General features: G+C 45.9%; 1 protein-coding gene across 4 annotated transcripts in view; it reads right to left on the bottom strand.

Annotated features, from left to right (window-relative positions):
• The window catches only part of DLGAP1 (DLG associated protein 1), a 310,310-nt gene that overhangs the window by 82,943 nt on the left and 199,401 nt on the right, over nt 1-27,966 (bottom strand). For 2 of the 4 annotated variants that reach the window (XM_031658924.1, XM_031658925.1), the window contains one exon: nt 3,745-4,118. In XM_031658924.1, coding sequence (XP_031514784.1) covers nt 3,745-4,118 — 374 coding nt within the window. The remainder of the gene's footprint in view (nt 1-3,744; nt 4,119-27,966) is intronic. The other 2 variants (XM_031658926.1, XM_031658927.1) reach the window with 1 other exon arrangement.

Here is a 27,966-nt window from a genome sequence, read left to right as displayed (position 1 = left end):
TTCTAATAAAGGAAGGTGGAAGAAGAGAAGGAACTTCCTTCCTGTTTCCACCTTCTTCTGGCATCATTCCCACATGTGAGGGCAGCTATGGCTCCACCCTCCAGCTCCTTTTTTTTTTTTTTGAGATGGAGTCTTCCTCTGTCGCACAGGCTAAAGTGCAGTGGCGCAATCTCTGCTCACTGCAACCTCCGCCTCCTGGCTTCAATCAATTCTCTGTCTCAGCCTCCCGAGTACTTGGGATTACAGGCGCCCACCACCACACCCGGTTAATTTTTTTGTATTTTTAGTAGAGATGGGGTTTCATCATCTTGACCAGGCTGGTCTTTAACTCCTGACCTCGTGATCCACCTGCCTCAACCTCCCAAAGTGCTGGGATTACAGGCGTGAGCCACTGCACCCGGCTCCAGCTCCTTCCTTCCTTCCTTCCTTCTTTCCTTCCTTCCTTCCTTCCTTCTTTCCTTCCTTCCTTCATTCCTTCCTTCCTTCTTTCCTTCCTTCCTTCCCTCCTTTCTTTCTTTCTTTCTTTTTTTTTTTTTTTTGATGGAGTTTCACTCTTGTTGCCCAAGCTGGAGTGCAATGCCACAATCTTGGCTCACTGCAACCTCCGTCTCCCAAGTTCAAGGGATTTTCCTGCCTCAGCCTCCTAAGTAGGTGAGATTACAGGCATGCACCACCAAACCCAACTAATTTTTTTATTTAGTAGAGATGGGGTTTCACCATGTTGGTCAGGCTGGTCTCAAACTCCTGACCTCAGGTGATCCACCCACCTCGGCCTCCCAAAGTGCTGGGATCACAGGCGTGCGCCACCACGCCTGGCCCTCCAGCTCCTTTCAACAGCCCATGCACCAGCTGCTCTGCACCACTCCAAAGTCCCAGCACCACCTGACTCTGCCATCTCACAGTCTGAGCACAGGCTACCCCAGGCCTTCCTTCTGAGCTCGTAAAGTTCTGGTAACCCCACCTTTTCCTTCTTTTTCCTTTCATTGCTGTCTCAGTCTTCCCATACCTGTGTAATCAATTTTGTATATTAAACTGTCTCCGTTTAAGAAGCAAGCCTGGTCTGTGATTTCCTGGATGAGATTTTAACCAATTCCATATGACTACACTCATGTAAATTAAAAACGCTTAGGATGTCAGCCAAAGTAGGATGTTGTGTCTTCACTATGCGGTGGTATAAAACTATCCAATGAAACTTCTTTCAGAAAATGCATGGTAGTTATTTCCCTGAAGAAGCATGATCCTCAATGCATTAAAAAAAAAAGGAGACAGAAAAGAAGCAGGGTTCATCAGAACAAGAATGGAGGACATTGTTCTCTTCCTGGTTCAAGCCTCATCCCCACCGGTCCTAGAACTGCCAGCTCATTTGCATCAAGTATTAGTATCTTGTAAGCTTTAGTCATTGTATATAAATTTATCTCTGTGATTTTTTACTCTTAGCTCCAAATATTGGCAAATGGCACCTTTTAAGTATTGTATCTAGAGTAATATACTTAAATGTATAAAGTGGCTTTCAAAAATTGTAAAAGAAATTGCAGGATATGAGATCTCTGTCCAAAAAGTAATAATTGAGAGAGGCCATGGATTATTTAGTTCAGCATATTTAGCTAATTATAATTTTAAAGGACAATATGAATCATAACAGCTAAATCTCATAATTGTTGAACACTTACGCCTGGCACTGTGCTTACAGCCTTACATATATTTTATCAATTAATTTTTACTACACCCAAAATACACCTTAGGAAATAAGGACTATTATTATTCTCATTTCCCAGATGAGGAATCTGAGATACAGAAATATTAAGTAATTAATCTAAGTTCACGGAGGTTGTAAAATAAGTAGATGTAGTATTTAGCTATTGGGTATGAATTAAATTTAAAGTTTTGGTAAAGGATTAGAAACTCTGGCCCTAAGAGGGAAAGCGTGGGAGAAAGTCTGAGATCCTAGTGTGACATATTTTGGGAACTTGCATTTAAATTTGATTTATGTATAATGAAATTCAATGAATATTTTGAGTCTTTTTTTTTTTTTTTTTTTTTTTTTTACTTATTATTCTCCATCAAAGAAGTAGTATAATGTGATCATGTTAGACACTCGGTATAATCTTGGCTCTGCCAACAAAAAGCAGGTGACCTTGAGCAAGGTTTTCAACCTCTCTGTGCTGTCATCTGTAGGGTACAGATGATCCTAACACCTATGCCGTAAGGTCATTGGATGAGTTAAATGAGAGGCACATAAAGTACTCAGTACTTTGCTATAATTTATATAGCAGTGTACGATGATTAGAGTAAGAATAAGAACAATTTTTTTATTCACTAAAATATCCAACTATTTAAGACATGAGATAACATCTCAAGTAAAAAATTTTCTCCCCAATGTTATATGTGGATTTAAGTCTAGTTCCATCCTACTGGGTGAAAATAATAATATTTATTATTCTGAGACTGAGTGTTAAAAAATCTAGCTCCCTGTGGAGGTTATAGTTTAGTGGGTGCATCATTACCACTAAACACACACAATGTAGTGATGGTCACACAACAATGTGAATGTCCTTAGTGCCACTGAACTGCACGTGTAAAAATAGTTAAAACGGTCATTAAAAAATTTTTTTTAGTTTTATTTTTTTGAGATGGAGTTTTGTTCTTGTTGCCTAGGCTGGGGTGCAATGGCGCGATCTCGGCTCACCACAACCTCTGCCTCTTGGGTTCAAGCGATTCTCCTGCCTCAGCCTCCCGAGCAGCTAGGATTACAGGCATGCACCACCACGCCCGGCTAATTTTGTATTTTTAGTAGAGACGGCATTTCTCCATGTTGGTCAGGCTGGTCTCGAACTCCCGACCTCAGGTGACCCGCCCGCCTCGGCCTCCCAAAGTGTTGGGATTACAGGCGTGAGCCACTGTGCCTGGCCACACCTGGCTTTTAAATTAGACTTAGAGTGGGTTCAATGTGGATGGATTTATTCAGCAGCAAATTGAGAAGTTATTTTTCAAAGGATACCCGCAGACTGATACAGCACAAAAAAATGGAGAGAGAGGATGATTTTTCTGCTTTGATAGAAGAACATTTCTAGCAGGGTAACCCAGCTAAACAGATGTAAAAGAAACAAGGTGGAATCAGTTTGATCTTATCTTTGAAAAGCAGAAAGACAGTGAACTGAACTGAGAAGCCTACTGAGTTTTCCACCATTTTCATGAAATGCTTGATTAGGCTGAAACTAGTGCACATTCCTTCCTCATGATGCTGTGATGTGAGTTATTGCTTTCCACACTATCAGTCACTTTGGTCTTGCTCGCCTTCACTCCCACATCTATGGGAAGTGGTTAGCATTTTTGTTCTCATATGGTCATTCAATAGTGTTGAACATACTGTTATGTGGCTCTATGACCCCGGCTATTCTTGCAAGTCCACTCTTTTTTCTAAAAATAGAAATGTGTGTTAGGAATTAAAAGCACCTCGTGTTTGATTGTGTTCATGTTCTTTGAATTATCCTGCAGTTTGAGTCACACATTCAATTTAGAGAACAAAAATAATGGCTGCTAATAATGTCTCCAAAGAAAATACTTTCATACTCTTGGTCACATTTAACAATATACGGAGTCCACAGCCAATCACTTGAAAATCTGGTCCTATACATAGGTATATGATTCCAAGTGGCAAGAAAGCAAATCTTCCCGGGAAAGAAAAAGCATTAACATTCTTAGTTTTAAGTTCCTATTTCAAAGGTCAGAAAGGGAGGCTGTTACCTGTATCCCGATAGACAGGCATCGATTTTTCTTAAAGTGGTCCTTCTTCCTGTCCTCCGTGGTGACGGTGGCTATGGTAGTCGTGGTGGTGACGGTGGCAGTGTTATTACCCATGTGTTGACTGGCAGGGCCATGGATCTGGGCGTTTGCAGCTTCGATGGCGGCGGTCAGAGCCTTCATACTGTCCAGGCTCTCGGTGGAGTTGCTGAGTCCAGACTGGCTGATAATATCTCCTCGTTGGCCCTGGCCGTCCATGTAGGCATCCTGGGCTGACTCTGTGCTACTCTGGGCTGTGATAGAAATGAAAGGTTTCGTGGTAGTTCTGGGTGGGACTGGAGGTGGTGTCTTCTTATATGTTGTAATGCAAGATGACACTGGAAGACAGTGAAAACAAAGACACTGTGATTTCTGCATGGGTTTTAATTTCTGATATTGTAACTGACAGCCATTGGAAATTAGGGCACATGAAACACACTGAGACATTTAACAGGAAAAAAGTTCCATTGACAGGCTGAGACTCCTGCTTTCCAGAGGTGATTTCAGTCTCCTCTGAGGTGACATCTCCACAAAACCGAGGGAGAAAAACACTGGGAAATACCAATTTCTGAAATGGAAGTTTCTAAAATGGAAATTAATTTGAATCAACATAAACTAGACACAATTAGCCCTCTGTCGAAACCTTCCCAGCCAACAAAGTGTATAGGCACAGAGAGAAGGTGAGGGGAGTCTCTGCCTTCAGGGAAAACACTAAATATAGCTAACGTTAAGCAAAGTAACTCATTAGAAGAGATTCTAGTGGTTGATAATAAACATGGAAAAAGAGAAAAGGCAGGCAAAGAGGTTGCGAGGATGCGTGTTCTGATCCTAATAACAAGGATGAGGTGTTTGGGGAAGAAGGGTACACACGCCATCATAGCTGCTACAACTTGTTTATCAAAGTCCACTCCTTCCTTCCTTCTTTCCTTCCTTCCTTCCTTCCTTCTTTCCTTCCTGCTTTTTCTGTCTCCCTCCTTCCCTTATAAATGTTTTCTTAAAAATAGAGAGGAGGTCTCTCTGTGTTGTCCAGGCTGGTCTTGAATTCCTGGGCTCAAGAGATCCTCTCCCTTAGGCCTCCTTTCAAAGGACAGAAAAGGAAACGGTTACCTGTATTTTGATGGACAGACAAATAGAAGTGCTGGGATTACAGGGGTGAGCCACCGGGCCCGGCCACTTCCCACCTTTCTCTCTTTCTGTCTGACCTACCTTCCTTCCTTCTTTCCTTCCCTCCTCCCTCCCTTCTTTTCTCTCTCTGTCCCTCTGTGTTTCCCCCCGTCCTTCCCTTCTTTCCTTCCTTCCCTCCTTCAGTCTTCAGAAAAGACTTTTCTCTGTCTTCCTGTCTTGTCATCCTTCCTTTTCGTTCTCTCTCTCTCCATCTCCCTCTTTCTTGTCTTTCCCCTTCTCCTCCTCTCTGTCTTCCTTCTTCCCTTCCACCTTGCCTCTCTCTCTCTGCGTGTCTTTTTATGGATAAGCGCTCACTATATAAACTTCTTTTGTCGAATTTTCGCTTGTTTCTGAGCAGAACTACTCACTGAGAGTATTTACACTGTACAAAAGTCTCCTATTGTAGAAATTAATCCACATGCTAGCTAATAAATCAGTCTTCGTGGGCTTCGTCTGTATGAGCCACTCCCTAAAGTGTCTTCCTTTAGGGCAACTTGGTCAAGTCAAGGGCCTGAATCTGACTGGGTGTGGTGGCTCACGCCTGTAATCCCAGCACTTTGGGAGGCTGTGGCAGGTGGATCACCTGAGGTCAGGAGGTTGAGACGAGCCTGGCCAACATGGTGAAACCTCGTCTCTACTAAAAATACAAAAATCAGCCGGGTATGATGGCGTATGCTGTAATCCCAGGTACTCGGGAGGCTGAGGCAGGAGAATCGCTTCAACCTGGGAGGCGGACGTTAAGGTGAGCTGAGATCGTGCCACTGCACTCCGGCCTAGGTGACAGAGGGAGATTCGGTCTAAAAAAAGGGTGGGGGCCTGAATCTAGGCTGCCGAGTACAATTTCGGACCTGTACAAGGGAGTCAAGGTCTATTTGGAGGCTCCCAGCAGCAGCCTAAGCCCCACCATCTAGCCATTTGATTACAATGCTGAGGGTTTTGAAGAAGCTTTACACTTTGGCTTTCAGTTTCTCATTTGTAAAGCATGATTTTAGAAAATAAAGATCAAAAACGAATTAAGTTTCCAAGTGGGACTCCGGTCAGTGAAGCACAATTCCTTAAGCAGCTATTATAAATTCATTCAAATAATTACACTTCCATCATTTCCTCCCCAGCCCACCCCAGCCCACCCACTCTCGCAGGTGGTGTCACCGTGGCTCCATCACATTAGCTAGACCTGGCCACGCAGTCCCAACTTGTTACCTACGGTTCCAGCTGCCAACTCGGACCATCTCACTGAATGAAATACTTGCTTCAACATTGAAGATGTTTCCTTTGGCCACTCAAAGGAAACACCCTATAATGAACAATAAACAAAAGGACCCTATTATGCTGTCCTGCTGTTCCAGTGGCCTGTGATTTGGAGTAATTTCCTTAACCATAAAATAGATGGAGACAATAATGTTTGGCTATTTCGCAGGGATTGCCTGAGTATTGGAGGAACAAATCAAGCAAATGTCACATTACAATATCATATGGACTCTGGGAGAGGGGAAGACAAGGTGCATGACACAGAGGCAGTTGCCTCTCATTCCCTGGGTGGATGACTGGCAGAGGCCCAGCCCAGGAGAACCTCCCCTCTGTGTTGACTCATGAAACACACATCTTTACCTCTTTTTTATTTTTTTAAGAGATAGGGTCTCACTCTGTCACCAGGTTGGAGTGCAGTGGCACCATCATGGCTCACTGCAGCCTCGATCTACCAGGCTCAAGCAATCCTCCCACTTCAGTCTCTTGAGCAGCTGGGACTACAGGTGTGCACCACCACATCCAGCTAATTGTTTATTTTTTGTAGAGATGGAGTTGTGTTGCCCAGGCTGGTCTTGAACCCCTGGCTTCAAGCGATCCTCCCACCTCAGCCTCTCAAAGTGCTGCATTAGAGGCATGAGCCAGTAGGCCATGCCTGGCCCATCTTTATCATTTGAATGCAGCTCAACAATAAGCAGTCAACTTCCTCATTTTTTAGCTAATGCACCTGACAGGAAACGCGACTCAGGGAAAATACAGGGCCTGCAAGGTGCAGTCCGGAGCGGAACCAGCCAGCCTCAGGTTCTTCCCATTAGCCCAAAGCTAACCCTCTGGCTAAACAATGCCAATGCATATACATTGTAAATACTTTGCCTCGCTCACTTTAGTTTCTTGTATCCAAACCTTGCTGCGGCTCTGGTTCCCAGAGAGGCATGAGTGTTGGTAGCCCTGCTCGGAGTAATGCTCATCTCAGTCATTCAGCTGAAGACCCAGAGTGGGTGGGAGCCATAAATAGGATAGAACCTCTCCCTATTAAAATCGAATGAAGCTAGAGCATTGTACCACTTCTCCTAAGACATGTCTTTACAGTGTGAACTCATTATTTTGTTCAAAATGGATTCTCAGGACATTCCACCCACTGATATTTCAAGATATTCCAACATCAAATGGCTGACCTTTTGGATTACATATTGCTTCTTGTTAGCTCTCCCTGGTTTCTTCTTTCAGTGTGGATAATCCAAACTGGACAGTGAGGACAGGCACAGTGGCTCACACCTGTCATCCCAGCGTTTGGGGAGGCTAAGGTGGGAGGACTGCTTGAGTCCAGAAGTTGCAGACCAGCCTGGGCAAGATAACGAGATCCTGCCTCTACTCAATTAGAAAACAAAACTAAACACTCCCCCTCCAAAAAAAAAAAAAAAGCTAGATAATGCAGCCAAATACAGAATCATTTGATTTGCTATGACATACAGTAAAAATCCTGCCATGATGTGATAAGTGTGATGATGTGGGTGGGAGGGCACGGGGCTAAGTCACATCGTTCCCAATGCATGACTGACCTTGGGGACCTGAGCCTCCAATGTGACTCCTACACTCCCCAGGCCAACTGCAATTGGACGCCACCTGGTGGCTGTTGTCAGCTCATCTTCGCTATCTATCGGGATAACTCTGGATACCTTGTTCAACAGGGACATTGGCAGAGCTCCAGTACTGCTTGAAATCTACCATGGTTAGATTGGACAGGGAGAATACTGGAGACATGACTTCTCCAACAGGGTGGTCCTGCCCCCAACACCCAAAGGAGGTAAGATTTTGAGATCCCCCTCACTTCGAATAAGGGAGCTGCATGGAGGACAGGAACTATCTCCCATGCTGTTATACGGAGGGATGTTACTGGTTATTATGAAGCTTTAGGATAGGAACCATCTTCCATGCTGTTATGAGGAGGGGCGTTACTCATTATTATGAGGCTTCACTGCGGTAAGCAACACTGTCCAGCCGGGCGCGGTGGCTCAAGCCTGTAATCCCAGCACTTTGGGAGGCCGAGACGGGCGGATCACGAGGTCAGGAGATCAAGACCATCCTGGCTAACATGGTGAAACCCCGTCTCTACTAAAAATACAAAAAAATAGCCGGGTGAGGTGGCGGGCGCCTGTAGTCCCAGCTACTCGGGAGGCTGAGGCAGGAGAATGGCGTAAACCCGGGACGCGGAGCTTGCAGTGAGCTGAGATCCGGCCACTGCACTCCAGCCTGGGCGACAGAGCGAGACTCCGTCTCAAAAAAAAAAAAAAAAAAAAAAAAAAAACACTGTCCAATCATGGACTAGGAAGGTGAAAGGAATTCAGATCTTCATGATTGCTGTTTTTTTCCAACTACAGACAGGTCTCATTGTGCTGTGTTTTGTGTTCATTGCAAATCAAATGATTTTCTTCCTCATCTGGCTGAAAGGACTCCATCTGGCTGAAAGGCCTTGAACTCCCCGGTTTAAGAGATCTTCCCCCTTCAGCCTCCTGAATAGGTGGGACAACGGGCGCATGCCACCATGCTCGGCTTAAGATTGCTGTTTGAAGGAGAGGAAAGGAGATTCAAATCACAACTCACACTTCTCCATCGTCCCCTTCTTCATTTTCCAATTCTTCTGCACTCCAAAGCTCATACAACGAAATCCTTCCATTTTCCCCAACATCACCCTTTCCTAGATTTGCTATCTAAGCCCTAAACCCTCGCTTCTCTCCTAAGGGTGTTTTGTTTGTTTCAGTTCTACTCTCAGGATTCAGTGCCAGGAAAGATTTAGAACCCACTGAGAAGGTCTGAGCACCAGCGGGTGTGTGATAGATAAGAGTGAGGCTTAAGGAGGGTGAAACACCACCCAATATGTTTGTCTTGTCCGGTCAAAACAGAAAGAGAAAATGAGAAAGAGAAAAAGAGAAAACGAGCAGCTTCTCTACAGTGAGTGAAACATCTGATTTGTTTAAAAGTGACGTTCTCCCTTTTTTTTTTTTGAGACGGAGTTTCGCTCTTGTTACTCAGGTGCCATGGTGCGATCTCCGCTCAGGGCAACCTCCGCATCCTGGGTTCAAGCAATTCTCTTGCCTCAGCCTCCTGAGTAGGTGGGATTACAGGCATGCGCCACCATGCCTGGCTAATTTTTGTGGGTTTAGTAGAGACAGGGTTTCACCATGTTCGCCTGGCTAGTCTCAAACTCCTCACCTCAGGTGATTCAACTGCCTCAGCCTCCCAAAGTGCTGGGATTAGAGGCGTGAGCCACCATTCCCAGCAAGAACGGAGAGGTGAAGCCAGCTGACTTCTTGGGTCCAGTGGGGACTTGGATAACTTTTCTGTCTAGCTAAAGAATTGTAAATGCACCAATCAGCACTCTGTAAAAACGCACCAATCAGCACTCAGTGTCTAGTTAAAGGATTGTAAATATACCAATCAGCACTCTGTAAGAATACACCAATCAGCACTCTGTGTCTAGCTAACGGATTGTAAATGCACCAATCAGTAATCTGTAAAAACGCACCAATCAGCACTCTGTAAAATGGACCAATCAGCAGGACGTGGGTGGGGACAAATAAGCAAACAAAAGCTGGCCACTCCAGCCAGCAGTGGCAATCCAGCTGCAATCCGCTGGGGTCGTCTGGCATGCTGTGGAAAGTTTGTTCTTTCGCTCTTCACAATAAATCTTGCTGCTGCCCACTCTTTGGGTCCACACTACCTTTATGAACTTTTATAGGAATTTTATAGCGTGTTTTACCTGTTGAATCTAAAACAAAAACCAAAAAACTATGGGTTTTTTGTATGTCTTAAAAAAAAGTCCTCTTTCTAGTAATTCTTTTTTGTTGCATTTTACCAAAGCACTGATCTGCAACAAATTGAGGGCAAATAAACAAACTGGTCCCTCACCAGAGATAGTCTGAGAAGCACTGAAAAGAACATTTGCAAATCCAGAGAACAGGGCAGAGGTAGTACAAGTGAGATTAAGAATATATTCAAGAGGTAACTTGAAGCCACAGGCTGTTTTAGAAAACAAAATGATGTGCAGAGGCCAAAAAAAAAAAAAAAAAGGAACATAGAAGGACCTAAACTAGGGACATAAACATATATCTATTGTAGAAATACAGAATGGGAACGATTGGACTTATGGTTGTAATGTCAGGTAAGGTGTCTTATTTCAGGAAAGGAATGTAGGATTAGAAGTATGGACCTAGGCCTGTTGCGGAGGCTCATTTCTGTAATCCCAGCACTTTGAGAGGTCCAGGCGGGAGGATCTCTTCGAGCTGAGGAGTTTGAGACCAGCTAAAGCAACATGGTGAAACGCATCTCCACACAATTATCCAGGAGTGGTAGCATCCTGCCCCAGCCTTCCAAGTAAGTGGCACCTGTAGTCCCAGCTACTTGGAAGGCTGGGGCGGGAGGACTGCTTGAGCCCGGAAGATCGAGGTTGCAGTGAGCCAAGATCGCGCCACTCCAGCCTGGCGACAGAGCAAGACTACGTCAAAAAAATAAAAAATAAGAATAAAAAGACGGGGTGTTTCATTTGGAAGAGAAGAAAGGGGGGTTTTCAATTATTTGGAGGGCTCTTGCTTAGAGGATGGCATGGGCCTGCTTTGTACAAGTCCCCAAAGGAACAACAAAGGCAAGAGCTCAGAGAGGCATAAAGAATAATTCTCCAGGCATTGATTGTCCGTCCAAAGAAGGAATACGAGGACCTCACAGCAGAGGGAGTTCTCAGCCCCTGTTCAAGCACAGACCAGCACATGTTTTGGCTGGGAAGTTACAGCAATTGTACCAACATCTGATAGGTGGCTCAACTAGATGACAAGATTTCTTTCAAATTGGATGGTTATGATAATGACTGAAATCTAGACAAGAATTTGCAAACTAGGGAGGGTCCCACAGACAATGATGCTAAAGAACTGAAGAAAGAAGCCAAAAAAGGAGGCCAGAAAAAGAGCTCCAATGAGGCTGTCTGGTAGCAATGATGAATGTGCTGGCATCTTGGGAAAGCATCTGGCACCGATGAGGACAAAATTGCTAATAGACAAGTTTGCTGCTCCTGCTTCCAGCCAAGCAGACCCCAAAGTTGTGCACTTAATAGCGCATCATAGGGCTCCTGCTCCTCGCGGTGATGTGTTACGCAGGCCGCACTTTCCAACAAATGCCAGACAAATCAACGGTCTGGCTGCAGTCCTCCACCGGGAAAAATGCACAAACCCTGGCAACCACATAGATGATGAAATGAGATTTAGTCCAGATCCGTGACATGCCATTAGATCTTCCTAATCACCAGAGAGCAGATCCTTACTCTGCGTACTGGACACTGTACTAAGAACTTAATAGACATGGGGGCTGGGTGTGGTGTCTCCCACCTGTAATCCCAGCACTTTGGGAGGCTGAGGCATAAGGATCACTTTAGCCCAGGAGTTCGAGACCAGCATGGGTAACACAGTGAGACCTTGTCTTTAAAAAAACCCCAAAACAACAACTAGCTGGTCATGATGGTGTACACCTGAAGTCCCAGCTACTCGGTAGGCTGAGGTGGGAGGATCACTTGAGCTTGGGAGGTGGAGGCTGCAATGAGCCATGACTGTGCCACTGCACTCCAGCCTTGGTGACAGAGCAAGACTCTGCCTCAAAAAAAAAAAAAAAAAAAAAAAAAAGAAAAGAAAAAGAAAAAAAATAGACATGATCTCACATATGTGAAAGATCCCACTATCCCCATTTCACTGATGAAAATATTAAGGCTCAGAGCAGGCAACGGACATCTTTAACTCATCTACAGATTCAGTGACAGAGTTAAGAGTACTCAGGGCTCCAAATCCCATCTTACCATTAACTCAAACCACCTCTGTTTATCCCGGCACCCTCCTCTCACCCCCCCAGTAAACACTCTCTATTAAACACCCTGTCCACTAAAGCACCATGCTTTCCACGAGAGACTTACAGCCCTCCTCACTCTGCAGGAACTCACCAAAGTTTCAGTGAATGAATGAATTTGAAGTGGTCAACAAGGGGTGCACAGTTGCAACCTTTTTTTTTTTTTTTTGAGACAGAGTCTGGCACTGTCGCCCAGGCTGGAGTGCAGTGGCCGGATCTCGGCTCACTACAAGCTCCGCCTCCCGGGTTCACGCCATTCTCCTGCCTCAGCCTCCTGAGTAGCTGGGACTACAGGCGCCCGCCGCCACCTCGCCCGGCTAGTTTTTTGTGTTTTTTAGTAGAGACGGGGTTTCACCGTGTTAGCCAGGATGGTCTCCATCTCCTGACCTCATGATCTGCCCGTCTCGGCCTCCCAAAGTGCTGGGATTACAGGCTTGAGCCACCACGCCTGGCCCACAGTTGCAACTTTTAAAAGACAGCAGAAGGAGAGAAATGCCACAAAACAAAATGCACATGGAAAAATCACTACCTTATTTCAAAATATTTACAGCTTCACATTTACAGGCCACCCAAAGTGTGGCGGTCAGTGGTGAGAAGGCAAAGATCAGAGGCTGTTGGGGTGGGGCATACACCATGATTCCCGGCCCCCCTCTGGGAGACACAAGGTATCCCACAGTCTTCTCTCCCAGTCACATCCTCCACGGAAACCACAAGATGACTTACTCAACTTTTTTTTAAAGTAGAAAAAAGTATGCTTGTGTGTGTGTAAGGGGAGGAGACGGGATGTGAATGAGATGGAGGGTAGTGTAATAATTCCTGTAGTCATAAGACACGCCAGTTGGTAGTTACTAGTATTCCAGACACTTCCTAACACCAAACAAATGCCCCAAGCCTCGGCATGTCTGGCTTAGAGATCTATTCAACTGATAGCAGCCGCCTCTTCTGGGGAGAGCAGATCTTTCAGAAAGCACTGGCTGCGCTGCTAATCAAACGCAACATTGTTCTCAGAAAGGAGGAAGAATGGAAAGGTTTGTTTCAGAGTCACAACTTTATTTTTTTTAAAAAGCACCCAAGTTGTTTTAACAAGTTGCTACAAAACTTGGGCTTCCTGAGTGGAGGCTGTTTTGCACAGTGCATCTACTGTACAAAAATCCAGGCAGGGAGGGATCAGAAAGTTAGAGTCATTAAAGAAAGAAAGAAAGAAAAAAAAAAAGCCCCAGGCACTTCATGCCTGGAAATGATGTCAGACGCAGCCACTCCTCTGTTAGAACTACGACCAAACAATGCGCAGGCAATCCACAGCAGCTGCCCTGCAAATGTCAGCGCCAGCCCAGTCCAAAGAGCTTGAAACCTACCAAGCCGAAGGACTGTGCTGTGCCTCTCTCGCGCACATTTTCCCCAAGCACTCTCAGGAACCTGGCAACAGGTAACGTGGCAACCTTTGACTTATAAAAGGGCAAGTGGCACAATTTCAGGGAACAAATGGACTTTTTTTAAAGCCAGCATCTCCCCCACCACTCCCACACCCTCCCTCCCAACCAAAAGTGAGTAAAAAACAAAGCATTGACGCGGGCAGTCCTACTCTCGAGTGCCCCCTTGTGGCCAAGCCTGGAACATCACATCCGTACTTTGCAATCTGTGGATCAGCTACGAGGTAAGTCGCTCTTTGGAAGGGGTGGAGGTCTTCGCTGGACTTGTCTTCCGAAAAGCATAAAGAGTGGAAGTCAAGGCTAAGAATGGCTTGCTTTTTTACCTTACCACCTTAACAAAAACTTCACCTTAGCTGCAGGGTTAAATCTCTGGGTCGGGGCTGGGGATTTTCGTCGCTGTTGTTTTAAAGCAGCAGCCAAGGCCATGTTTTTTAAGGTGGTGAGTTAAACAGAGCAAGCACTGCGGTAGCCTCTTTCCCCCCAATCTCTTTCTTCACATCCTAGTCACAGCCAAGCGTAGGGTGGATGGCAGTGAGGATAAACAGCCCAGAAACTGAGGGTTCCTGCAGGGTGGGACTGGCATTTTCCATTTTTATCTGAAGGTGTACTTTGAATGCAGACACTTTTCTCGCAGGCCAGAAGCACTGCTCATTTGCATTGCTGGCTTCCAGTTAGCCTATTTGCGAGGATTACTTAGGATTTCCAGACTGCAGGCCCAGCTACCCAGAGAGTGTGCCTCGAAGCCCCACCTCAACGCTTTCATCTCTATGTGGGGGGAAGCACCCATGAAAATGCCAACGGCAGTATTTGTAACCGGCCTTCTTCCTTTTGGGAACTGCTTTCTGCAGTCTCTCTGTTTTAGAGGAATAACTACAGCAGGGAGCTGCTCCAGCCTCGCAGGAGGAGAGGGCACCGTTGAGGAGAGGGCACCCGCAGGAGGAGAGGGCACCCGCAGGAGGAGAGGGCACCGTTGAGGATAGGGCACCCGTTCTGTCTCCCTCTGGCTATGTTAACTGGAAACTAGGAAAGGGGTTCAGATCAAAGTAAGTGCTCTCTTCAGAAAGTTCCATTCATTAACTAAATTAGCAGAAATTAAATGGTGTTTGGAGGAAGGTCATTTCAGAAGGCCCAGGGCCTGAGGCTGAGGTCTAAAACTTCTAATCTGGACTTTGATTGAAGTTTGGCAGTTAAGTAGGAAGTCGAAGGCTACCATATGTAAATCTAGGTCTTGCCTGAAATCACTCATTTCAAAGGAATATCTTGAAAGGACACAGACTGGGAAACAGGCATGAGGGGGAAAAAAAAAAAAAAAAAAAGGTAGACATTTGGCTAGTATGTGCTTAGATCACTTAACACTAAAGATGAGAAACCCAGGGCTCTGAGTAAGAATCATTTGCCCAGTAGCTAAGGTGAGTCACAGCCTGCACAGAACTAGGGCAGACGTTGAAGTCAGGATGTTGAGAACGTCAGGCTTACTAATTTGCAAGGCAGGAGTGTTGCTTCCAGTAGGGAATGTGATCAGGATTTCACGGCTCATTTTCCCAGCCTTTCCAACAGGTGCAGTCAAGTCATCCGTGTAGACAAGTGACTGCCCTGGCACTTACATCTGTTAGGATTAAATTTCCATTTGTTCCATTACTTTATATGAAGTGATTTCTACTGTCGAGTCAGACAGATCACTTCCTCTTAGACCTAGGGACTTTTTCAACATTTTTAACAATGTGTGTGTTTTTCAAAATGTGTCCCAGCCAGGTCTGCAGGTCTTCCTGGGTTGAATGGCCTGTTTACAGAAGGGGAAGATTCAGGACTTAAGGTCAGGGTTACGGAATTATATAAAGTTTCCTGTTTGGGCAGCTGGTCTAGCAACACCTCAGGTTGGGGCAGACTGGGTCTTGTTGAGAGATAGCATGCCCAGGAGGCTAGGGCCGGGAGAGTGCCAGGAGCAGGGAAGGAAATTTTTCGTTTCTTTTGTTTTGAGACCGAGTGTTACTCTGTCACCCAGGCTGGAGTGCAGTGGTGCGATCTCGGCTCCCTGCAACCTCCACCTCCCAGGTTCAAACGATTCTCCTGCCTCAGCCTCTCGAGTAGCTGGGATTACAGGTGCCCACCACCACACCCAGCTTTTTTTTTTTTTTTTTTTTTTTTTGAGACAGAGTTTCCCTCTTGTTGCCCAGGCTGGAGGGCAATGGCGCGATCTCAGCTCACCGCAACCTCTGCCTCCCTGGTTCAAGTGATTCTCCTGCCTCAGCCTCCCGAGTAGCTGGGATTGCAGGCACATGCCACCACCCCTGATTAATTTTTTGTATTTTTAGTAGAGATGAGGTTTCTCCATGTTGGTCAGGCTGGTCTCGAACTCCCGACCTCAGCTGATCTGCCTGTCTTGGCCTCCCAAAATGCTGGGACTACAGGTGCGAGTGATCGCGCCCGGCCACTCCCAGCTAATTTTTATATTTTTAATAGAGACGGGGTTTCACCATGTGGCACAGGCTCATCTTGAACTCCTGATCTTAGATGATCTGTCCACCTCAGCCTCCCAAAGTGCTGGGATTACAGGCTTGAGCCACCAAGCCCGACCTGACATTTTTCTTTTAAATCTTTCATCAACCAGCTTTCATTTCTTGTCGGATGTCACTTTTCAGCATCCTGTTCCTATATTCTCTGTTAGGAGAACCTTTTTTTTTTTCTGGCCAGACTGAGAGAAAGGAATTAGTTAAAGGATGGAACAATTACAAGATCAGGCACTGTTGTCTGTCTGATCCACGGATGTAACCACAGCACACGGCGCGGCTTACGGTACTAGTGTGGTAAATGCTTGTTACATGAAGGCATGAACAGGGATGAGAAGAGACTTCCTGGAGAAAAAAAAGGGACTAATAATCAGGAAAGGGAGGTGATCGGGGCAGGAGTAAAGTGGACACCTCAGCAAAGCCATTCGCTGTGATCTCTGATGGTGCAGTGTCATGTGTCACCAGAGCCCCCTCGTGTTTGATGTTGGCCAATCCTGCCAGCATGGATCTAGCAGGCCAAATCCTCCTCTACCATGCTCTGACACCAGCTGGTCCCCTGGTCCACCTAATGTCCCTCATTCTCCCCACTTGGCCTCCCCTATGGGCCCTCGGAAAAGGACCGTGGGAGGCACCTGTGACACTGCCCTTTTCCTGTGCAGCTGTTTTTCTTCTTCGTTCTTTTCACTCCTCGTTATTCTCTCTCTTTTTTTTTTCTTGCACAGCCCACACAGAACTAGGAACCTTGTTATTCTTCTACTTATTTTTCGGTGCTCTGTCTGCTTGCACACACAGAGATGGATATCTGAGCGCCAGGGAACTTTCTTTACCTCCTAGTATCATTTCATGAGAATTAGTAGCACCTGCACAATGGGGCCTTGGAGACAGGAATAAAAGGAAAAATCTGGCATGGAATCACATGACTCAACAGGCTGTGAAGACTCCGTGCCCTGCTGCTGTATGTCTGGTAAACAGAATAAATAGCACTTGAGCATCCCTGACCTGTGGAGTAGCTGGTTGTTTCTAGATGGGACCAGGGTATCCCGCACTTACTGCCAATTCATCTTGCTTCAGTAAGTGCAGGGGGCGCTGTGCAGAGTGAGTGGCCTGTGTATGAACCAGAGTCCGTCCCATCTAAAGACAGTCCGGTCAGGCCGAGTCCTCACCGAGACTTCAGCGTGGATTAATCAGTAACCTTGGTTCACCGGCAGGATTGCTGGACTTTGGAGAAAAGGCTGACCCTCCACCAAAGCAGCCCACTGCTGCCGTCGCCCTAGGAACAGAGGGCCTGGAGTCAGGGCTTGACCTGGCACAGGAGCTTTTGCACAAGGCCGGCTCAAATCTCCAAACCTGGGAAAACAGGATGCGTGGGGAAGTGAAGAAGAAAGAAAATGCATCCACCATTCCTTCCCGTTGCTGTCAGCACGATGAGGAATAATTACCTGGATCTGGAACGCAGGCGTGTGGGAGGCTGCAGGCCCCCCTGGTCTGTGTAGTTAGGCACTTAATTTTTCATCCTCCTCCTTTTCTCTGCCCTCCCGAAACCCCCATTTTCAAAGGAAAAACAGAAAAACGTATCTGGTTAACCTGTGTAATACTCTTTACATCAGTCCACTTGGTCCAGAAAGGATACCAGCTCCTTACTGATGCTCAGATAACAGGGTTAGTGCTTAAAAAAATTATGCCTTGGGCCGGGCGCGGTGATCACGCCTATAATCCCAGCACTTTGGGAGACCGAGGTGGGCAGATCACGAGGTCAAGGGATCAAGACCATCCTGGCCAACCAACATAGTGAAACCCCGTCTCTACTAAAAATACAAAAATTAGCTGGGCATGGTGGTGCACGCCTGTAGTCTCAGCTGCTCGAGAGGCCGAGGCAGGAGAGTTGGTTGGGCCTGGCAGGCGGAGGTTGCAGTGAGCCGAGATCGCACCACTGCACTCCAGCCCGGTTGGTGGCGCGGGACTCCATCTCAAAAAAGAAAAAACAAAATTATGCCTCATTCATTATCCAACTTTGTCACTGAGAGAGAAGGACATGGATCCAGAGATGAACTTGTCCAGGCGACCCCAGGGTTCTTCCCCGCTCCATTACTCTTTTTTTTTTTTTTTTTTTGAGACGGAGTCTGGCTCTGTCACCTAGGCTGGAGTGCAGTGTCACGATCTTGGCTCACTGCAACCTCTGCCTCCTAGGTTCAAGCTATTCTCCTAACTCAGCCTCCCTAGTGGCTGGGATTATAGGTGCATGCCACCCCGCCCAGCTGATTTTTGTATTTTTAGTAGAGATGAGGTTTACCTTGTTAGCCAGGCTGGTCTCGAACTCCTGACCTCAAGCGATCTGCCTGCCTTGGCCTCCCAAAGTGCTGGGATTACAGGTGTGAGCCACTGCGTCCAGTCCCCTCCATTACTCCTTAAGTGTCCCTTAAAGACTATATTTATGTATTTATTTGAAACAGAGTCTCGCTCTGTCGCCTAGGCTGCTGTGCAGTGGCATGATCTCGGCTCACTGCAGCCTTCTGCCTCAGCCCCCTTAGTACCTGAGACTACAGGCGTGTGCCACCACACCTGGCTAATGTTTGTCTTTTTGGTAGAGATGGGGTTTCACCATGTTGGCCAGGCTGGTCTCGAACTCCTGACCTCAAGTGATCTGCCCACTTCAGCCTCCCTAAGTGTTGGGATTACAGGCGTGAGCCACTGCGCCCAGCAAGGACTGCATTTAAAATACTATCTTTCTGTTAGGTACTTGTCATTTTCCAAAATTAAATAATAACAATCTACGGACCTAGGAACCTGTGAAGTCCAGTACTAAAATCTATACCAATTTACTCTACCAACCCCCATCCTCCTCCTCGTTCGCTGAGTGTTTAATAAAGCCAGGCGCTTTACCTATAGCCTCATTATATTAAAAACAACCCTGCATAGGAAGTCAGGATCTCAATTTTGCGGATGAAAAGGAGGCTCATCTGGGCATGCCCGGCAAGGTCTGGGGAACGCCCCTTAATCGAGTACTTGAATTTGTCTGCAGGGAGAGGTGGCATCACCGCACTGTAAATAGTTCCAAGGTCAAGTTTGGCTAGTGGCTTTTAGAATTGTGGCAGAAGGATGCCATCCTACTCCCACCTCAGAGGCATCTCAGCTTCTGGAGCTCTGTGCTAACTAAGCCCACCTGTGGAGGGTGGCACTGGAGTGGTGACAGGTGTGCAAGGTTTCACATCTTCAAGGAAAAGACAGCTCCAAGGACAGAGTTGTTTTTTTGTTTTGTTTTTTTTGGAGATGGAGTCTCCCTCTGTTGTCAGGCTAGAGTGCAGTGGCGCGATCTCAGCTCACTGCAATGTCCACCTCCCGAGTTCAAGCAATTCCCCTGCCTCAGCCTCCCGAATAGCTGGAACTACAGGAGGGTGCCACCACGTCCGGCTCATTTTTGTATTTTTAGCAGAGATGGGGTTTCACCATGTGGACCAGGATGGTCTCCATCTCTTGACCTTGTGATTCGCCGACCTTGGCCTCCCAAAATGTTGGGATTACAGGCGTGAGCCACCACTCCTGGCCAATTTTATTTATTTATTTATTTATTTTTATTTTTATTTTTATTTTTTTTAAGAGACGGTGTCTTGCTCTGTTGCCTGGGCTGGAGTGCAGTGGCGTGATCATGGCTCACTGCATCCTCTAACTCCCGGGCTCAAGCGATCCTCCCACCTCAGCGTCCGGAATAGCTGGAACCACAAGCACACACTACCACATCCAGCTAATTTTTTAAAAAGTTTTTGTAAAGATGGGGTCTCACTGTGTTGCCCAGGGTCAAGGTCAGATTTGTTAATACTTGTGACATTGTCTCCTGTTGGAGTTCTGGGTGTTCATTAGTTCATCACCATGTGTGTGATTCACACACTGTACTCAGAAACATTCTTTTTATTTTTGGGTTTTTTTTGAGATGGAGTTTCCTTCTTGTTGCCCAGGCTGGAGTGTAATGACACACAATCCCTGCTCACTGCAACCTCCACCTCCCAGGTTCAAGCAATTCTCCTGTCTCAGCCTCCCAAGTAGCTAGGATTACAGGTGTGTACCACCACTCCCAGCTAATTTTTGTATTATTAGAGACAGGGTTTCACCATGTTGGCCAGGTTGGTCTCAAACCCCGGACCTCAGGTGATCTACCTGCCTCAGCCTCCCAAAGTGCTGGGATTACAGGCATGAGCTACCGTACTCAGCCAGAAGCATTCTTTTTATTCATTTTTATTATAATGATAATAAGGGCCCTAGTAGGGGATTTTAACTGTTTCTTTCCACAGTGTAGAATGATATCTACATACATTACAGAATGGAGTAATCTTTTTTTTTTTTTTTTTTTTTTTTTTTGAGACAGAGTCTCACCCTGTGGCTCAGGCTGGAGTGCAATCATGTGATCTCAGCTCACTGCAACCTCCACCTCCCGGGCTAAAGCAATTCTCCCACCTCAGCCTCCCAAGTAGCTGGGATTACAGGCACCTGCCACCGTGCCGGCTATTTTTTGTATTTTTAGTAGAGATGGGGTTTCACCATGTTGCAGGCTGGTCTCGAACTCCTGACCTCAAGCAATGCACCCACCTCGGCCCCCCAAAGTGCTGGGTTTACAGGTGTGAGCCACTGCGCCCAGCCCAGAATGGAGTAATCTGATGCGGTCTTACAGATGAGCACTTCACATTTGCAAGGGGGTGTGGGTGTGTGTGTGTGTGTGTGTGTGATGAGCACTTCACATTTGCAAGGGTGTGTGTGTGTGTGTGTGTGTGTGTGTGTGTTTTAACTCATCTTTCCATTCTCTTCCCCACCCCTCCTTTCCCATCTGCTACCCTCAGGCTGCAGTTCGATTTCACAGAAAGAAAAATAAATAAAGCCTATGGCTGGGCGTGGTGGTTCATGCCTGTAATCCCAGCGCTTTGGGAGGCCGAGGTGGGCCGATCATTTGAGGTCAGGAGTTCGAGACCAGCCTGACCAACATGGTGAAACCCCGTCTCTAACAAAAATACAAATAAATTAGCCGGGCATGGTGGCCTGCCCCAGTAATCCCAGCTACTTGGGAGCCTGAGGCAGGAGAATCACTTGAACCCAGGAAGCGGAGGTTGCAGTGAGCCCAGATCACACCACCGCACTCCAGCCATGGTGACAGAGCGAGACTCCGTCTCAAAACAAAAAATAATAATAATTAAAAAATCAGCTGGGTGTGGTGGCGGGCGCCTGTAATCCCAGCTACTCAGGAGGTTGAGGCAGGCGAATTGCTTGAACCTGCGAGGTGGAGGTTGCAGTGAGTGGAGATCGCGCCACTGCACTCCAGCCTGGGCTACAGTGCGAGATGACTCCTCGAATGAATAAATAAATAAATAAAACCTACATTCTTTACCTTGCCCCACTATAATTTGCACTGACAGGAGGGCAGCTCCGTGCTAGGTACAAGCCGGGTGCCCCTCTGCTTTGATGCTGCCCAGGACACTGGCCTAAAAGCGTGTTTGCAAGCTCTCTCTTCATTCATTCAAGCTCTGCCTAGTACACACTTTTTGGAAACCATTTCCCAAAATGTGTGCTCTTATACATTTCCCACCCAACAGATAACCGAGACAGTGCAAGTAACATAGTTTGAATTAAAGAATAAACTTGCGTTGGCCAGGCACAGTGGTTCACGCCTGTAATCCCAGCACTTTGGGAGGCCAAGGCGGGCAGATCATGAGGTCAGGAGATCGAGGCCATCCTGGCTAACACAGTGAAACCCCGTCTCTACTAAAAATACAAAAATTTGCCGGGCGTGGTGGCGGGCGCCTGTAGTCCCAGCTACTCTCTCAGCTACTAAGGGAGGCTGAGGCAGGGGAATGGTATGAACCTGGGAGGCGGAGCTTGCAGTGAGCCGAGATGGCGCCACTGCACTCCAGCCTGGGAGACAGGACAAGACTCCGTCCAAAAAAAAAAAAAAAAAGAAAGAAACTTGTGTTGGTAGACAAGTAAGTTCATGAACTGCAGATATAAATAGATCGAGCAGTAGATATGTTTACTATCTCAAACAAGCACGGCACTGCTTCCTGGTGTGGATTATATTCCAGTTTTCAAAAGGAACCATAGAAAGTACAAGCAATAGATTTTATTTTGGAGGGATTTCTAGCATCATAGGCCAAAGATGTTATTAAGTATCAACTCTGAAAAAGCAACTATAAATACTGCAAATCGACTAAGCCAGAGGACGCGAATATATCCTGTGTGTGGTGTGCTGGACTGTGGTGGAGACTTCATGCTTGTGCTCTGGGCTCATGGGGGCAGCTGACTGCTCAGAATTAAGATTGCTGTTGCGGCTGCCCGTGTTCCAGAGACAACACAAGACCACAGAGCTAAGGTGCAGGAATGCGGAAAAACTTGCAGAAACTAGAGCCAGTCTTCGGATTGAAATGAATTACCAATAAAGGGTTGGGAAATGGATCGAGGGGAGGGAAGCATTTTGATGGCCCCTGCTCCGAGGTTCAGCTCATTTGCAGTTGCTGATAACCTTGTCAGGTCACCAGATAAAGGCAAGTCTTGTCACCCTCAGGCACCTGGCAGCGAGGTAATAAAACGGTTGCCTTATCATCTGAAGGTGGAGTTAGTCAAACCTCAGCCCAGGGTAATTATAGTAAACTGAAATTGCCTGTCCTTTACAAAAAAAAAAAGGAGGGGGCGGGAGAGAGAAAGGAAAAGGGCTTAAGGCAGGAAATTGTGTTTGTCTTTCTCCTTGGATTTAAAAAAGAATCGAGCAAAACAGCAAGAAGTTTTCCAGGGAGGGAGAAAAACAGCCCAGCTAAACTCCCCTCACCGGGGTTAACAGGATTGCTGACAGATCAAGCCCACGTGATGGTCAAGAAAAGAGGCTCAAGCTGATGAAAATCCAAGAAATCTTCTTAGGAGCCTTCCTTTCTAAATGTAAATGACTGAGTCATTGCTTTGCTAAGGAGGGAAGGAAGTCACAATCACACCAAGTGACTCATTCATTGCTGTTAGCTCTGGCAGTTGGATAAAAAGTTTTAGCAAAAGCAGCAACAAATGTACTTGAAATACTAGCACAGTAAGGGAATTCCTCTCTTTCAGGATGAATGCCATCCACACAAAAGAGCTCCTGTTGACATCTCATTTACAATCTCCCCCAGGATACAGACAAGACCCTTTCAATAAACTCGGCTCAGAAACACCTATTGTTCAAAATCTTCAACTCGCCACAGGCTACCACCACTCCCTACGGCTTTGCAAAATTAAAGATTTAGAAGAAGGATGGGGACGGTGGAAGCTATGAAAAGAGGCAGGAAAAAAGTCCCTTTGACCCGATGCTGTCAGAGAGCGTGCATGAAGAAGAAAGTTAATGGTATTTCCATTTATATAAGAAGTGCCTAAGAAATGCCTGTGACGTTCATGAACTAGTGATTGTGAATTCCAAATGTGATGCCAACTTTATGTGTAAAGAAGCTAACTCCTGCCAACATTGTGGCTGAATGAACAGCCGGGGCTATGCTTAACCCATTCCCAGCTTACAAAAGCCCCATAGCAGCTGCAGGAAAGCATCAGGTGAGTCTGATACGGGCTGTCTGTTTCCTCTGGGATTTGAAGCTTGCCTGTCCTGTCCAAGTGGAATCTTGTGCCTAAGTGCTAGAGTCCACCCCTCTCCACTGATTCCCTTCTTTCCATTTCTGCCATTTCCCTTCTTCTTTTAATAAAACTTGGGCATTTTCTGGAGTTACATGTTTTTCTTGCGATGTACTTCACATTAAGGAGCATATTTGTGTTTACAGAAACACACACACACAAAAGAATCGGGCATTTCCCAAGTGGTGATATCTTTACCCGCCTCATCTTTCACTTAAGGTTCCCTATCTCAGTACACGATCCCTTTGTCTGCCGCGAGTTCAAGCCAAAACTCGGCATTATCTGTAAGCACTCTTTTGGGTCCTCTTCGATCTCTTAAATCCCTCTGGAATCATTCCACATCCTTCTGTGGATCTTTCTGCTTCCCCAGATCCTATAGTTTGAAAGGTTCTCTTCTGGAGTATCACAGCAACTTCCTTAACCCAAGGTTTCTCCAACTCTGAGTTGTGACTTAATGGGTAGTGAAATCAGATGAGTCATGCAGTTTCACCATTTAGAAAATGCAAAAGGTTAGGTAGAAAATGTCAGCGTACATCCTGTGTAGAAAAATTAAGTCTTGTTGGGAAACTTCTTTCAGTTTGTGTGTGCGTACTGGGCAACAGGGAAAATGCATTTTGTAGGTCAAAATATTTGGAGAAATACTTTTCTACTTAGTCTCACTGGTCTGTCTTTTCTCTGTTTCCAAACTATTGCGTACACTTAGAGGAAGAGGGGAAACCCTCCAGCAGGTCCTGTCAGTCTGCAGTTTACAAATCTGCCCTCAGGATAAGAGTTCCTGCTCACCGTTCACGTCTCAGAATTCTACATCCTCCTGACTTTGCCTTTAGTTATTCAACCCATCAAGTTCCCTGGGTTTGCATGTGCAATCGATTCCTCGTTAGGGATATTCTTTCCTCTGGTTTTTCCTTCAGATCTGAGCTTACGTTTGACCTCTTACAGGAAGACGTCAGGAATGTCCTTCTGAATGCCTTTCCTAGTTCTCATGAGAACACTGCAGTTTTTAATCAGGCAGAGCACTTATTACATTATAATTATCTTCTTGGTTCCCAACTGAACTTTCAAGTTCCAAGTGGGCAGTCAGTAAATATTTCTTGGTGCATCAAATGCTCCACATTTTACACAGTTCATGTTTGCTTCCTACGAACCAATTTGGATAGTTATAAAGTATCTTATCTCTAGTCTTATCTCTAGTTTCCTTTAACACTTAAGTATCTCTTGCACATTTTCTTTTCAAACACTGCTTAGTTAATTTGCAAATTCATTGAACTCCTTTCCTTAAAAATCAAAATAATAAAACTTCAAGAAAGCTGTTTGGCTTCTGGCCAGTTAGTCACCCTCTCTGAATGACAGATCTGTAAACAGGAAGGGCAGAACTCTGATCTCTAAAATCCTCTCCAGTCCACTACTCTGACCCTCTAACTTGAACTTTCTCCAGAGAGGTTAAGTGACTTTTCCAAGGTCACGCAGCTTTTTAGCAGCAGGAGATTTTTTGCCCGTCTATAGATTCTTAAAAGCTAGCAGCAAATAAAAACCAAAAAGTTTACCGAGGAAACTGAGTGCCACTAACAAGTTTGTGTGAAAGAGAATTCATAAAGAAACAGGAGACTTCGAACAAAACACTAAAATCAACAACAACCAAAATGGATTCCTGCCTAGGCAGTTCTGGACTTTAAAAAAAAATGGTCTCACTGTGGGTTGCTAGTAGATGGAGAGATATTCAGATTTTTTAAAAATGAAAGTGAAAGATTAAAGATTTTTGGCATCCTGACCCTTTGTAGAGGCCATTCTTCAGAGGCACAGTGTGCAGACAAAACTATCCTAGAGGTGCCAACCAAAACAAGCTAATGTCTGTCTCATTCCTGAGCCCTAGTGCCTTGACCAGTAACCACGCTCAGGAAGAAAGCTGCAACTTGCCAGGATGAAATTTGGCCCCCGTTCTTACAACCCTTCCCCCCTTCCTTCCCCTGCCAGAACCACACTGAAGAATTCGCTGCTCTCAAAGGCAGACTTTTTCATTACTTCCTTACATTATAGAGTTTGGGCTTAGATAACCAGTTGTATGAGTAGCAAGTCCAACAGAAATACAACAGCAATAATACTTATTTCCTTCCCTAATGTAATATGTTATACTTCATAAGTCACCATATGCATTTGTTGCTTTTCCCCCTTCTACACTGACCAGCAGTTTTGCTTTGTTTGGCAGAAAAGTATGGTAAGAAGAAATTGAATTTGAAGTGCTTTCTTACAAAGGAAAAAGAAAATCACTATTATAACTGTATACCAAACTACTACGTATGTGAGGCCCCAACTTTGACTTCACATCGTTATAGCCAGGTGATGGGATATGGGTGATTTTTACTTTACTCTTTGGGCTTCTCTGAATTTTCCTATTTTTTGAAAAAGAATTACTTTTGTAATTATAAAAAAGTACAAATAAGAATTACATACACGGTTATTTCTTCACTGCTATGACATGACTAGATTATCACTTTTTTTTTTTTTTGGAGACAGAGTTTGGGAGTTTCACTCTCGTTGCCCAGGCTGGAGTGCAGTGGCACGACCTCAGCTCACTGCAGCCTCCACCTCCCGGGTTCAAGTGATTCTCCTGCCTCAGCCACCCTAGCAGCTGGGATTACAGGCGCCTGCCACCACACCCGGCTAATTTTCTTTTGTAATTTACTTAGTAGAGAAGGGGTTTCGCCATGCTGGCAAGGCTGGTCTTAAACTCCTGACCTCAGGTGATTGATCCACCTGCCTCGGCCTCCCGAAGTGCTGGGATTACAGGCATGAGCCACCGCGCCCAGCCTAGATTATGAAATTTTAGTGTTACTATATATGTTGCTGTGTAATTTTTGTTTTGAACCTTTTTTATTTCTCTTTTAATTCCTTTGAGACAGGATCTTGTTCTGTTACCCAGGCTCATTGCAACAAGGTGATTTTCCCGCCTCAGCCTCCAGAGTAGCTGGATTACAGGCCTGTGCCACCACACCCAGGTAATATTTTATATTTTTTGTAGAAATGGGGTTTTGCTATGTTGCCCAGGCTGGTCTTGAACTCCTGGGCTCAAGCAATCCACCCTCCTCAGCCTCCCAAAGTACTGGGATTACAGGCATAAGCTACTGCACCCGGCCTTGAGCATTTGTTTTTTGAAGGAAATTTTATATGATTATTACGTAAAAAAGGAATACTAAAAATCTCCTAACATTGATATCTCTCTGTCTTTAAATTTTAAAAGCTTAAGGAACATGGACCCATACAGTGCAGCCAAATATTAGCTGGTAACTTCTTTTTTTTTTTTTGAGATGGAGTCTTGCTCTGTTGCCCAGGCTGGAGTGCAGTGGCGTGATCCTTGGCTCACTGCAAGCTCCGCCTCCTGGGTTCAAGTGATTCTCCTGCCTCAGCCTCCCGAGTAGCTGGGACTATAGGCACCTGCCACAACACCCGGCTAATGGTTGGGTTTTTTTTTGTATTTTTAGTAGAGATGGGATTCCACTGTGTTAGCCAGGATGGTGTCGATCTCCTGACCTCATGATCCTCCCGCCTCGGCCTCCCAAAGTGCTGGGATTACAGGTGTGAGCCACCGCGCCCGGCCAGCCGGTAACTTCTTTACAAATGGGCTGCAGCATATTTTATTACCTTCTCCTGACAATTTCTTATTTGACTATTTATCATTTCCAGAACATACTAGCCTTTTGCATGCCTTTACGCCCGTGGCAAACATTGTTGTTTGCCTCCTCATAACCATTCTCCCTGTCCTGCTTGCTGATGAGACCCCAGTGCTGTTGATCTTTCCACAGCTGTGAGTTTTAGAGGTGGCAAAGCCCCTACCTAGACATGGAGACTGAATCTTCACCAGTCTACAAGACAAAGAGATGAGAAGGGAGGTCAGATGGGAATGTTCTGGGAAAGTTTACCTCACTATTTAAAGCCACCCAAGTCAGGGACATCCCTTTTCTTCCTCTGGACTTTGTCATCTGCAAGGGATGCTGGAACTGTGGCTTCCATAGGGAGACCACAGAAGGTACCGGCCTAAGAAGACGAGTTCAGTCGGGCGTGGTGGCTCGCACCTGTAATCCCAGCACTTTGGGATACCGAGGCGGGCAGATCACCTGAGGTCGGGAGTTCAAGACCAGCCTGACCAACATGGAGAAACTCCATCTCTGCTAAAAATACAAAATTAGCCGGGTGTGGTGGTGCATTCCTGTAATCCCAGCTACTGGGGATGCTGAAGCAGGAGAGTTGCTTGAACCCAGGAGGGGGAGGTTACAGTGAGTGGAGATTGCACCATTGCACTCCAGCCTGGGCAATGAGAGTGAAACTCCATCTCACCAAAAAAAAAA

Source organism: Papio anubis, chromosome 19 (assembly GCF_008728515.1).
Source record: "Papio anubis isolate 15944 chromosome 19, Panubis1.0, whole genome shotgun sequence".
In the NCBI taxonomy this organism is placed as follows: domain Eukaryota; kingdom Metazoa; phylum Chordata; class Mammalia; order Primates; family Cercopithecidae; genus Papio; species Papio anubis.
The sequence above is the reverse complement of the archived record's forward strand: the minus strand, read 5'-3'. Positions and strand labels throughout refer to the sequence as shown.